The following is a 12,762-nucleotide window of genomic DNA, read 5'->3' as shown; positions in this document are numbered from 1 at the left end:
CATGAGAGGACAGCTTGACCAACTTCATTAGTATCAAAATGCATTTAATTTCCTTCAGCTGACATGACTTCCCACTGCAGCACTGGCAACAGTGTCCTGGATGGGAGGGTGCACCAGCTAATACGTATTTATATTTACCGTGCTGAAACGCCTATTGCTAAGGTTTTCTCTGAATATTACACGAAGGCTGATTACAGGGAAGTCAAGAACCTCGAGTCTGAATTTGCTTTTAAGCTTATCCTTTTATTTTTTTTTAAGTGATGTTGAGGCCTTTCCTGCAATTATTGGCATATTCAGTGCTTTGGTCAAATCAGACTTGTAGCTCAGCATATTTCTAATATCCGCAGACAGGAAAAATACTGATTGCAAGCTGTTAAGAGTCCTTACTGGATGACTAGTTGTTGATTTGTTTCAAATGCTAGGGGCAAAACCTTCTCATGACGAGTGTCAGGTACGTAAAGCAAATATTGTTCTACAGCAGGTCCTGATGAAGCTAGGATATAATAGCCAGCAGGCATATAGGGAGGCTGTATGGGAAAACCTATGTCACCTCCTAGCTGGAGAGGATATGAGCCTGGGGTTCGGTAGCTCTTCAAAAACTATATTCAGATAATCTGGGTATAAAAATATACAGAGAAATATGTAGCTGTACACGATATCTACAAACGTAGATATTTATCTGTAGATAAGCGGCCCTCTTTCAACTCACAATTCTTACCTTTCAGGGTTGATAAAGCCTCTTGTTTGGGGGAATTATCAGTCTCAACTCAGCTGTTTAATTTTGAACTTGTCTTGTTTAAAAAAAAATCCAGTTGATGCTTGCAAGCTATCCTTTCTGTACCACTCATAATTTGTAACTGCCTGTCCTGGTTCCTCTTTTTTGTCTCCTGGGAGGTCAACAGCTCAAAAATTTTCACTCTTTCTGTGGAAAGAAGATTTTCTCCCTATTTCTGGATCATAAACTGCTAGCTAGCCAGACACCAGGCTAGGGAGAGGAGAACAACTGGGGACTCTTTCCTTGTAGGCAATGACTAAAACAGATTGTTGTTTCTCGTGGTGACAGAAATAGGCAATCAGGTTCTCAGTTTAGCCATCCTACACATTTTGGTCAGAAAGGAAAAATCTGTTAAAAGGTGCTAAACTTAATGTGTTCATATGAGCAGTATCTTACTGTTTTGCCTACAGTAAGGACCCTTGACCATTCTTTTTTCCCCCCAAACCTGCAGGGTGCTGTGACTTTACTACAGTTTGAATTAACTTCAGGTGTATTCACGGAGCTGATGAGGTCTAGATCATCATGCAGAAGACTACTCTTTAGCCCAGGCAAGACTACATAAAAAGCATCCTTCAACAGTTGCCTACTGCTTCCAGGAGTGCTCCCTTCTTTTCTCATTAATTCATTTGCATTCACTGCTGCTCCTGTATGCCAATTAGCTTTAATTTTTACTATACACACTGACATCAATGGCCAATGAGAACAGCGCGTAGCGGGGTTTTTAGTGTGCCTATAAACTACAGAAAATTGTCCTTGGACAAACTCCTGCTTTTAGACTGGCTGACAATAGACATGGTTAAGTTCAGGCTAAGAGCCATTAAACATAATTGCTACCACAGGGTAAAAGTTTAATTGTGCTAAATTTTAAATCTGCATAGTCTATGCTTATTTACAAGCTGGCTAGGTCTTCCTGTTACATAAGGGGGGATAAATCTGTACTCTAAAAACTGTTGCCTTTTAACTTCAAAGGGACATGGGGGGAAAAAAAGGGGGGTTTAGAAGCAGCAAAACAACTCCAAACTGGACCCTTTCTGTATTTCCAGCTTCTTTTATGCCTATGGCTGCAAGCTGGTAAGTAGATGCTGAGCATCTTTGATAGATTTTTCTAATTCGCTTCAACTTTGTGTGCGTGAATGTGTGAGAGAGTGCTGCATCTGCTGTGAAGGTGTCTGGGGGACAGAATGCAGATCAGTTTGTTCATGTGGGGTTATTTTAAATTTAACCACAGATGGGGTTTGGGGTGGAAGATTTGCTTCCTGCTCCTTGTCTTCTCTCCCTCCTCCGATAACGTTAAGCTCCCCACCTCAGAAAGTTTCAGCTCAAGTAGCTTCTGGGTAAGTAGGTATGAGAGGTGGCAGGGTTTTTTACAAGCAAACAAAAAAGGCAAAAGCCTGTGTTCATTTTGCTTTTTCTTCCAGCAGATTAAAAAAAAAAATAGTCATGTTCACTGAGCTACAAGTTACAGGGTATTTTTAGAAGCATGGTGAATATACAGGGCTCTAAATCACTCTCTGAAAAGCAGATTAAAATTAGGAAGTGCTAGAATAAGTGTGAAGTGTTCATCTGTTGGGAAAGGGAGGGTATGGAGGACTGTGAAACTTGATAGAAGAGAAAAAGATTAGCATGCTGCCTAGCTGGAAGCTATGTTTATGTAGACATTAGAAGGCAACACGATTTCAGCTGGACAGAACATAAGCTTCAGATCTTATGCAAACAGTCAAAGCTGTTTAACAATTGGTTTACCCCCAAACCCCCTGAAAGGAGACAGGTGAATACGATGCCAAATACATTTTTCATGTTTCTTAAGCTAACTGTTTAAATAGTTAAGTGAACATCTGTCCAAATTTCCCCATCATTTCCATTTAGAAAAGTCTCCTATTTGAAGGCTGAAGAAAAGCGCCTGCTTAACAATGCAAATGGTGCTGTCTGGGGCCCCTTTATTTTGTTTAATCTAGATTGAGCTTCACACAACTGTGATGCTAATGAATAATGGATATTTTATACTTGTGCATGTAGCAGTGCTGGGCACAGAGCAAATCTAGGATTAACCTCCCAGTTTCCCTGCCGAACGTATTGGACTCATTTTTTGAGTGTGCTGTGACTTGGGTACTCTAAAACCAGATGCCTGGGTTTACCAAACACAGCAAAACCCCAGCGAAAGCTGTCAGGTTTTGCTGTGCCCAAGTGAAGTACCATAGAAGGGGGCAGCTACACTGGGGGAGAGAGGGATGTCTGCGTTAACGGCGTGATTTGCGAGCAGGTGCTGCGTGAGAGCCAGGGCATTTCAGGGTGGAGACCTGTACACTTCTCAGTGCCACATTTTTCCAGTCGGGTCTGCTGGCGTTGGGCAGCCAGGCACCGTGCCCAGCTGCCTCCTCTGCCTGCCTGCACGCAGGAGCAAGCTGGGGGCAGCTTGCAGGCAGAACGGGGCCACCCCATTACTGGTTACGTGGTCCGAGTTTGCCAGTGCAAACCATATAGCTGGGGTTTTGCTCTGCCTTTCAGCCCTCGTGTGATGGAGCCGGAGGGGCAGACGTTTTGGTAGTCCCTTTGCAGTTTTTCTGTCTTGCACAAGTGTTTCTGTTTGGTTTGCGTAGTTTAGCTTGCAGGGAAAAGGTAGCGCTGTTTCTTCCTAGGGAGTCTTGGGGTTTTCCAGCCGAGCCTAATGAAAGATCACTGATACCACTCCTAATGAAAAGTAAGGGTAACCTTTTCTGTCTTTGGGAGCATGGTGCTGTGGGAGGGTGGGAGAGCTGTGTGGAGGTTTCTGTAACATTGCTGGGTGTTTTAATTCACAATTACTGGCCAGTAATAATTAGTATTGATTAGCTTGGCAAATTGCAGGTTTAGAAATTGGTTATAGATTTTCCTGATGCTTCTCATCTGTGTGGTGGGGAATCAGCCAGAACCAATGGCTTGAAACAAACTGTGAGCCCAAACCCGTCTGCGGGCAGTGACGCGTTGCACGCGCAGAGCTAATGGTCAGCAGGAACCGTACGTCTTGAGGCTCGTCGCCCCCAGAATACCGTTTTTATCATCTCCAAAGCAAAGTAACTAACTGTGTGCATATTGACGCCGGTCTTAGGTGAAACTTGGTTTTGTCGTCCTGTTGATTCGAGGCCCAGTTGGTTCCTGTGGCTGTAACGCTGCAGTGGCATGCTGCCCATGGGGTTCACAGGGGTCTGCAGGGGCATCTTGGAGAAGGGGGCTGGGGGAAGGATGCTGCAGCCTTGGTTGAGTCTCCCAGCGGGAGCTGTAACAGCAGCAGACATCTGGGGAGACAGATAGTGAAAGCCAAGATGAAAATGGCAAAGCTTCCAGTGCTGAAGGGCTGTCCTCGAGGACCGGGGAGCTGAAGTGGAACGGCTGAGCATGCTGTTTGGGCCACGGTGGAAGGGCTTAGCTGGCTCCCGGGAGGGACACGGAGGTGGGAGGAGGGGGGACCAGCCAGGGAGGAGGGCTGGCACTCTGAGATGCCTTGCAAAATGCTGTTGTACTCATTGCAAGAGAAATGGTGCTTTTTAGGTTTAAACAGCAGGTGAGTGAGGTTCTTCCCGAGCTACATTATAGCGTTGCCTGCCAGGGTTGGCAAAGTTTGCAGGTCTTCAGCATCTTGTTGCAAGAGGCTGCCGGCTTATCCCCCCGTTAGGCTGCGGCCAAGCGCGGCTGGGGCGAGCGCACGCAGAGGACGGGCGGCTCTGAGCACCTCCCCTACCGCTGCGGAGAGGCAGGTAGCTTTTGACTGAAATTTTGTGAGCCCCAAAATAGCGCTCTAAGTGTTTAATGCTTTTCTCCATTAGACAGCAAATTAGCCCTAGGCTCACAAACCAAATGAAGTTTCTTCTCGACAATCGGAGCCTGCTCACCAGGCAGTTTTATCCCAAGTTCCCGCACACTGGTTGGTCAGCGAAATGGAGACTGCAACTTCTATTTATTGGTGCAATACAGTATTTGATACTGCTAATTACACTTAATTAGTCCTTCCACCATTTAATTAAAATGGCTTCTAATGATTGTGCTTCTTTGGCAGGCTCTTTGGTACCACCGGGAATTGTGCTGCCTGCAGTAAACTGATCCCTGCCTTTGAGATGGTGATGAGGGCCAGAGATAATGTTTACCATTTGGACTGCTTTGCCTGTCAGCTCTGCAACCAGCGGTGAGGACGCAGTTATTATACACGCAAACACAAACTAATTTATACCTTTGTCTGCAAAACAGGGGACAGGTTTGTTCCGCGCTACCTGTCTGGGGCTCACAGCCTGCTGGTGTGGCTTGGGCTGGTTTATTAGGCTGAGCTGGGGGATGCATGTGAGTACCTGTAGCCCCTTTACTGCAAATCCCCGTGGGGCTGGTGGGAGTTGGAGGGTCGAGGGGGGGCACACAGACTGCAGATCTGGCCACGGTTGTACGCAGCACAGCTGCTGCTGAATAAAACAAACTGCTTCAGCGTCCTTTCAGGATCTACCCTCTTTGCAGAACATAGACGATGGAGAATGGACCTCCTCTGGCAAACTGACGTTGTTTTGCTTAAACTGGGTTTCTGACAGGCTCAAAACTGGGAATGGCAAAGAAGAAGGAGAAAGAGGAGGGACAAGAAGGGGAGAAATACTCTAGATAAGCCCTTTCCAACACTAGGAACAAATCCCTTTAGTTGTGTAATTAACAGGGGATCTTGGTGGTGAGATTTTGAGTGGGGCTTGTGTATTTCTGCTGGCTTTTACCCAGAGGAAAATGCACATCAAGGACTATAATAAAGGGTCCCACACAAAGTTTTCAATGGGGCTACCTGTAGCCAGCTGAGTTTGGGGAGGGCTGTGGAAAACCTTCCCAGCACCCTGTTTGTTGGTCCTTGTTGGCAGAATGGAAGCCCACAGAACCACATGATACAATGTCACCTTCTGACACATCCAGCTATCCTTGTCCAAGACAGGCCTGAAAGTACTTGTTCTCACTGCTGGTATAGTTGGGTAGTAGTGACTGCCCAGGGCTCGAGGGCTGGAGTTCCTGTTCTTGACTTGTGGTTGTGTTTCCCAAAGATGAAACTAGGAGGCAATGCTTCATCCCTTGTGCAGGTGTGAGAGAGATGAAAAAACTCATGGGAAGATGGAGAACCTGATTCTCTAAAAGTCAAGCTAAAAGCCCGACTTAAAGATTCATTGCTTGTGCTAGAACAAGAATCACAGTGAGATCTCTAACGAAGTAGCCGTATGTGGCACGTGTATGAATGCAAAGCCCTGCCACCTTTCCCACTGAACTTACAAGACCGTGCGAACTGGGGTCTGGTTCTCCTTCCGTGACCTCTGACGGCGGTTTAGTTCATGGGGATGAATGGGGTTGCGGCTGGTTGGTGCCGGGCTATGGAAGCGGAGAATGGGGTGAGCCATTTGTAGCTTGGGTGGCTTTACTCACTCACATTATTGAAGGCAGAGACGGTGTTTGTTTGAGGTAGAAAACTCCTATTAATATTGGCGGCATCCACCGGTGCGGTGGCAGTGCCGAGGCGGCAGTGACATCTAGTGGCTCCTGGCCCTGGGCTCCTTTCTGGAAGCCACGCTACATCTTTCAGTTGCCCAGTCTTGTTTTGCCACTCTTGAACATGTTCCTGCAACAGCCGTGATGCCCTCTCAGCAGCGTGGTGACTGTCTGCAGAACTAATGCGTTCTCTCCCCAGGACGGTATCTCTTCACCCAGCGGCCGTCGCTGGTTGTTGTGGGGTTTGTCTCCAGGCTCGGGAGCGTTGCAGGGGCTGCCAGGCTCAGCCTCAGGCTCGGCTTTCTGCAGCCTGCTGATGGAGGCCAGGCGGGAGAGGGGTGCTCCGGAGGCCACGCCAGTCCTCAGGCTCCAGCAGCTGCAATGGCCCTTCTGGCGGAGGCAAGTCCCGGCTCTGGGCTGCACAGGCAGGAGTGTTGGGTTGGCTTTGGAGTCTGTAGGATGAGTATTTGCCATCAAACCCCTACTTTACCCTAGCTTCCCTCCTGGAAAAGCCTAGTGCTGCCTAGTTTTCATTCTCAGGATATTTCTTTTAAATTTCACCCTTTGCTACAAAAGATCCAAAGCACCTCTCTCCCCCTCTCCCTTCTGCGATTGCCAACACTGTTCCTGTTGGCAGCGCGAAGTGAGCCTTGCTCTGCCCTTATAATAACCGCCACGTGCTGTCACTGCCTGGCAGGGAAGCGCAGGTAATCGCCCCCTTGTAGCAGATTCACGCTTTGACACACAAGGGTTTTGCCCAGTTAGGGACGAGCTGAGTTCTTCTGAAATCTGGGCAGAGTAGACAGCACAGAGCTACATGTAGATTGTTATTTTGGGCTGAGATCAGAAGGCTATGAAATTTTATGACTTATCCTCTACAGAGATTTTGGCCCCAAAGGGCAGAATGGAAGTGCTCCTGTAACAGACAGCACTGGAAGCTGAACCGAGACCAGTGAGTTGAAATAACCCAAAAGTCAAAATCGCAGAGGCGGATGCCAAAACTAGTTCTGAATCAGAAACCCCACCTTGTTCTTCAGCTATGAAAAGATTTTATGATGATGACCTTTCTCTAGTTCTCTTCCAGCTTACTTGCCCTTCTATAGCTAGACTCTCTGCAGAGTGTTAAATCCATCAGAGCAAAATCTCTAATACTTTTACCAGTGTGCAGTGTTTTCATTAGCTTCATTCTCCAAAACATCAGGTTTGCAGCAAGTCCCGCAATGCCACTCAGCCTACCGTGCTTTAAACTGTTGTAAGGTTGACGCTGCTTGTCATAATACTGAACAAAAGTTGGTCACCGCTGTAACTGGCGAATAGGTCATGGCTTGCAGGAAATCCAGCTACTTGTGTTGCCGTTGTCTAAAACGTGGTTCTGCTTAGAGGAAAATCACTCTATAGAAACGGCAGGGTAGGTTCGGTGCCTGTTGCCTGCTGCTGCCGGCTGGAGCTCAACTGGCCAGAAGGGCTCTGTGACAGACCTGCTCAGAGCATGGGGGCCGGTGGCACGGTCCCACAGCTTGCTCTGAAGATTGCTGCGGGCTGGGATGCTTGAGGCTGGGTCTGAAGTTGCCCTGTTCAATCCTCTGTCCCTAGTGGTGAGGCATCAGCTGAAGAGATCCCAGTTTACTGCTGGATTTGCAGGACTGGCAGGCAGAAATAAATAGTCACCTTTCCAGTGAATCCAGCCTTCTCTTTCACAGGGTCTCAGGGTCCCCCTGCTCTGCATTTTAGTTCCCATGTGCTCATACACACACACGCCCCAACTCCCCAGTTCTCCAACGCCTCCTTTGGCTCCTCTAGACCCAAACCAGGTTTGGTGAGAGGCAGCTGTTGAGGATGCTGCCGGCAAGATTAATTTTTGCATTTCTCTTCCTGGAGATTGATATTGTATTTAAGGTAGTGATAAATAGCAAAAAAAAGCAAGCAGCTGTGTCTGTTGCTTACAGCGAGTAAACCTACTGGTGGGAAGGTGGTGTTAAGGAGAGTGTGTGCAGTATAGTTTTTAGCATAAAAGCTGTTAATTTAAATTGAGATTAATTTTTAGCTTTTTAATATACAAAAGAAGGTTGCATTTCAGAACTACTAAAGCATGTGCTACAGAGGGAGGAAGATGGCAGGTCTTGAGTGAAACCATATAAAGCGAGAACCAGCACCCAGTTCTCTCTGTACCAACCTGACAAATTGATCAGTTTATTTGCAGGTGTCTGGTTGGAGAAAACTTGTGCCCATGTTGGATCTCTAAAAGAGCTCTAAAATGATCAGTCCTGTTCTTGTAGCAGAGAATATTTGGTTTTATGGAGATGCTCTTCCTGGAGCTGCCAGAATTAAATCAAATCTAGAAAGCATTTTAGAAAAGGAGTAGGCAATGTCCCTGCCTGAAGCTCTGCCTGGGAGCAGAGGGAACGGGCATTTGGGGTCTGCTAGGTCTCCTGAGGATGGGTTCATCTCTGCTGATCTCCTTTCAAAGCCCACTGAATATTCATCCTGCCAGAAGCTGGTACCCACCCATTCCCCTTGGTTGAGAGCTGCCTTTCGGCGGTGGCCGCGGTGCCTCTGCTTTCAGGGCCGGGGGCTGAGCTCAGGCTTGGCACTTGGGTCAGGGGCGCAGCCCCGTGCTCCGGTCTGTGGCTGCCCTGCTAGTGTGATGGGCAAAATCCAACCTCCCAGTTGGGTGGAAAGAGCATTATTTGTTATCTTAAGAAGTCAAGATTAGCTTTGATTCTTGAGCAAGCAGGCACAGCAAAGAAACTATTGGCTGTCAATTCACACCTCTCAGATGTTATATGTGGAACTTTTTTGACCTTAATGGTCAAATAAAATTGTTAAATACCACAAGCCTCTCTGTCAACTTCAAGACAAACAGAACAATTTACATGGTATATAGAGAGCAGCGCCCTTCACTCAATGAAGATAAAGGTTAGGAGTCCAGCCACCAGGAAATTTCTATTTATTGTGTAGCACTGTACACAAGGGGATGAGGAAGGACTTAATAGCCAGTCCTTGCCTGGAAATTAGTGTAAATACTGCCTCACCCGAGGGATCCATGGAAATGCGGATACCAGCAGAAACTTCAAATAGTCTCCGTGTAATATCGCCCGTTTGATTTCCCGGTTGTAGGGCTGACACCTCTCGAACGAACGCAGGGACAAATCCCTTAACGGCTCCTGGCCTCCGCCCGCTGCTGGCGTGGGATCTGCAGGGACCGGGACCGGCTCCATGTGCGGGGTGCTGAGCCCCGCGGTGCTGGGCAAAGGGAGGGCAAAACCCCCGCGCGTGTGCAGGGAAGGGCAGTGGGGGAGAAGCACCAGGGCTTTCCCCAGCTCCCACCCACCGGCAGAGCTGGAAATCAAACTGGTCCCCGGAGCTGCCTTCAGACCCCAGCAGCCCCCTTCCTGCTCTAAGTTCTGTTCATATTTACACCCATGAATTCTTTTTATCTTCCAGATTCTGTGTGGGAGACAAATTTTTCCTGAAGAACAACATGATCTTGTGTCAGATGGACTATGAGGAAGGGCAGCTGAATGGGAGCTTCGAGTCCCAGGTTCAATAACAAACCCTGCTTCGCTGAAGCACTGTGGGATGGGCGCTCGGCCGCGTGAGCAGCGGGGGTGCCTGTCAGCTTGCCTGCAATATTTTTTTAATTCTTGGTCCAGAGAGGACTATATACATTGTAGTACTTTCCCCCCCAACACAAAGCAGTTACAATTTTAGATGTACAGTTGTGCCTGCTTAGCTGAGCACTGCATTGCCTGTATGTTTGTGAGTTTTTGGGGTCTGGGGGAGGGCTCTGTACAGTCTGTTTTCTGTATATAAACTGGAACATTTATTTTATGAAAAATGTAATGCAATTTTATTACTGGTGTGAATTAAAAATTATGAATGTTTCCTGGTCATCTTTAGTTGTGGTTTGTTCCCCACGTGGTTAAAGCCTGTGTTTCCTGTGCTTGATGTTGAGCAGACTAGTAGAAATAGATGCACAGATCCCTGGAAACCGCATGGATAAAAGCAGAGGCAGGAGTTCACACACACACAAACAGGGGGAAGAAATGCTGCTGCAGAGTTAGACCTCTCCGCTTGAACCGTGCAGAGACTTGCATCCAAAAACCTGCTGTGCTGTACAATGGGAGGGACTGAGCCGTGAGCGGTGGTGGCTGGGAACCCTCGGTGGCTGGCTGGGTCCCACCAAGGCCACCGTGTGACTGGGTTGCTGGCTGGGAGGCATCTGGCTTTTCACCTCTGTGCGTTTAGACAGAGCTCTGCCATGACCAGGGTGCTTGTTGGCCGGTGATGTGGTGTCCCCAGTCTGGGCTGCGAGGAACCAGCTCCCCTCAGCCCTGCCAGCGGGTGCCAGGCGTTGATCAGAATACTAACTGCACAGCTTCCATAGGCAGTGGGGCTTTCCTGTGGGCATCGCTTGTCCAGGTCTGAGCCGATGTCAGGGTTCGAATGTGACTGGCCGCGGCTGCAGCATCCCTTTGCACAGCCTTTTTTTGCTTACTCAAAAGTGCTTTGACCTCCCACGTAATAAAGTGATCGGATTTGAAGCATCTCCCTTAGAAAAGCTCCGAACTGTGTTCGTGCTGCGATGCTTTGTGCGGGGATTTTCAAGGTTATGCAATTCACATGCAACCCACTGGACTGTACCAAACACACTTCTTTGTATGGCGAGTGTCACTGTAATACAGCGCACCAGTAGCTGTAAAGGATGGCTGCAATTCTACTTATTTTGTCATCTTGCTTTTTCTTAGATTCCCACACACACACCTTTCCTCTAATAAATAGACACTGAGTACTTTTTTTTTCTGACGTGACTTAATCGGTTACTGGGCCTGGGTCACGCATGTGTTCTCTGAACTGCAGACACCGTAGTGCAGTGCATCTTGATGCTGCTCTGCCTGTTGCATGAAACGCTTTTATGTACATCTGTGTTGAATAATGGCTAAACAGAAGCCAACCATCACTAGACACTTGGTACGCTTCAAAATGTTACCTGTCATCTGAAGCTGCCTCAGGCACGTGGATTGATTAAGTGATTTTTCTTTGTAAACAGACTTTATAGGTTGGGAGATCCATTATAAAGTATGTGGCCCCGTCCTCTTTCATTCCCATAAAAATGGTATTGCAATTAAAAAGCCACCTATAGCTGCCTATGGATAGATATGTGGCGGTTTAATTGCTGTTCCATTTTAGTGCCTTTTGTGGTTGGGGGGAGGGGGGGTGTCTTTTAAGAAACTGTAGAATTGATGCTCTGTTTATAGAGGCTATTGCAATGGAAGGAGCAGCTTGTTGGCCAAACGTTTTGATTCCTTGCTTTGAAATGTGCTGCCAGAGGGTCGCTGCCTCTGCCTGTGCCCCAGGGTGATGGGTGATGGCTCCCTCCTGCCTGTAATTCAACACACAACGGCAGTGGATGGCTGTTGTCCCATGGTGAGGATGGGAGCAGTAAAACCCAACCAAAACCAAAACCCCTCTCCAAACAAGCTGGGTGGGGGGTGTTATTCAGGTTTAATTCAGATTCTTAGGAGAGTTTTGGTACCGGTTTAGAAATTAAGTCCTTTGGGAAATGCTACTTATACCTTCTAGAAAGCATTTTTTTTCTTAGGTGGTCTCCTTACTTCAGAAGGAAAGGAGGAAGAAAGAGTAACTTTTCAGTGATACTTGGCTAATGCCAGCTAATGGCTCCACAGCTGCCAGATCTCCCGTACGTGCTTGGGAAAGCCACAGAAATGTCACCCCGGAGAGGAGCATGCTGGAGGAGGGGGTTGCTTGTACGGGAAACCCCACTGTGCCATTGGATGAATAATGGCACTCGTCTGGTGTGAGCCATGGTCCCTTGGGGGACCTCTGGGGAGACGGGTGCATTGGTGGGGGGTTTGGGGCTGTGGCAACACATCAGGTGGAGTCAGCAAACCCAGCAGAGTGATGGAGCAGAAGATAGCCCAGGAACTCGGAGGTAAAAGCTGGTGATGGACTGGTACATGGGACAAAATGACCAGGAAGTGGAAACAGCTATGGCCAGGTCTGTCCTGGGCAGCTGCCACCTGCATGGTGCAGCAGCGTGCCGCTTGGGTGCCAGCAGCTCCTCGGTATGCTCAGGTCAGCGGAGCTCTCCCGCGGGGCTGCTCACACCTGCCCGGGGCAGGCGGGGGGTTAGCTGCACCCCCGGCCATGACTTGCATGCGATGGAGCCTTGTTGCCTCCCTGCACTTGCCCTTGCTGTGAAACACAGGCCGTGCTCTCCCGCTGGCGTGCAGGGGCTGCACGTCCGATGGGCAGCCCTCTTGGTTTGTCACTGGGGCTGTAGGTCCGATTCCTGCCGCCTAACGAGGAATTTCACAACCCTGTTTCAGGCAAAAGCCCCGGCTGGCAGCTGGGAGGGTGGGAGGAAAGCCGGGGGCAGGATATGGCTTCTTGCTGTTGAATAGGATGCAGCAAATACCCAGTTGTCTTATATTTTAAAAAAATAAATGACAAGGGAGAAATTGTGCAGCATCAGTATCCCTCTTTTCTGTGTC

At 48.3% G+C, this 12,762-nt stretch overlaps 1 protein-coding gene across 4 annotated transcripts in view; it reads left to right on the top strand.

The window, feature by feature from the left end:
* Nucleotides 1-10,131, top strand: part of LMO1 (LIM domain only 1) — a 68,560-nt gene extending 58,429 nt beyond the window's left edge. For all 4 annotated transcript variants that reach the window (XM_040609528.1, XM_040609527.1, XM_040609526.1 and 1 more), the window contains 2 exons: nt 4,806-4,931; nt 9,692-10,131. In XM_040609528.1, the coding sequence (XP_040465462.1) occupies nt 4,806-4,931; nt 9,692-9,797 (232 nt within the window). In that variant the 3' untranslated portion in view covers nt 9,798-10,131. The remainder of the gene's footprint in view (nt 1-4,805; nt 4,932-9,691) is intronic.
* The last annotated feature ends 2,631 nt before the right edge of the window (nt 10,132-12,762 follow it).

This window comes from Falco naumanni, chromosome 10 (genome assembly GCF_017639655.2).
Source record: "Falco naumanni isolate bFalNau1 chromosome 10, bFalNau1.pat, whole genome shotgun sequence".
Taxonomy (NCBI): domain Eukaryota; kingdom Metazoa; phylum Chordata; class Aves; order Falconiformes; family Falconidae; genus Falco; species Falco naumanni.
Note: the sequence above shows the minus strand (reverse complement) of the source record. Positions and strands in the feature narration are given on the sequence as shown.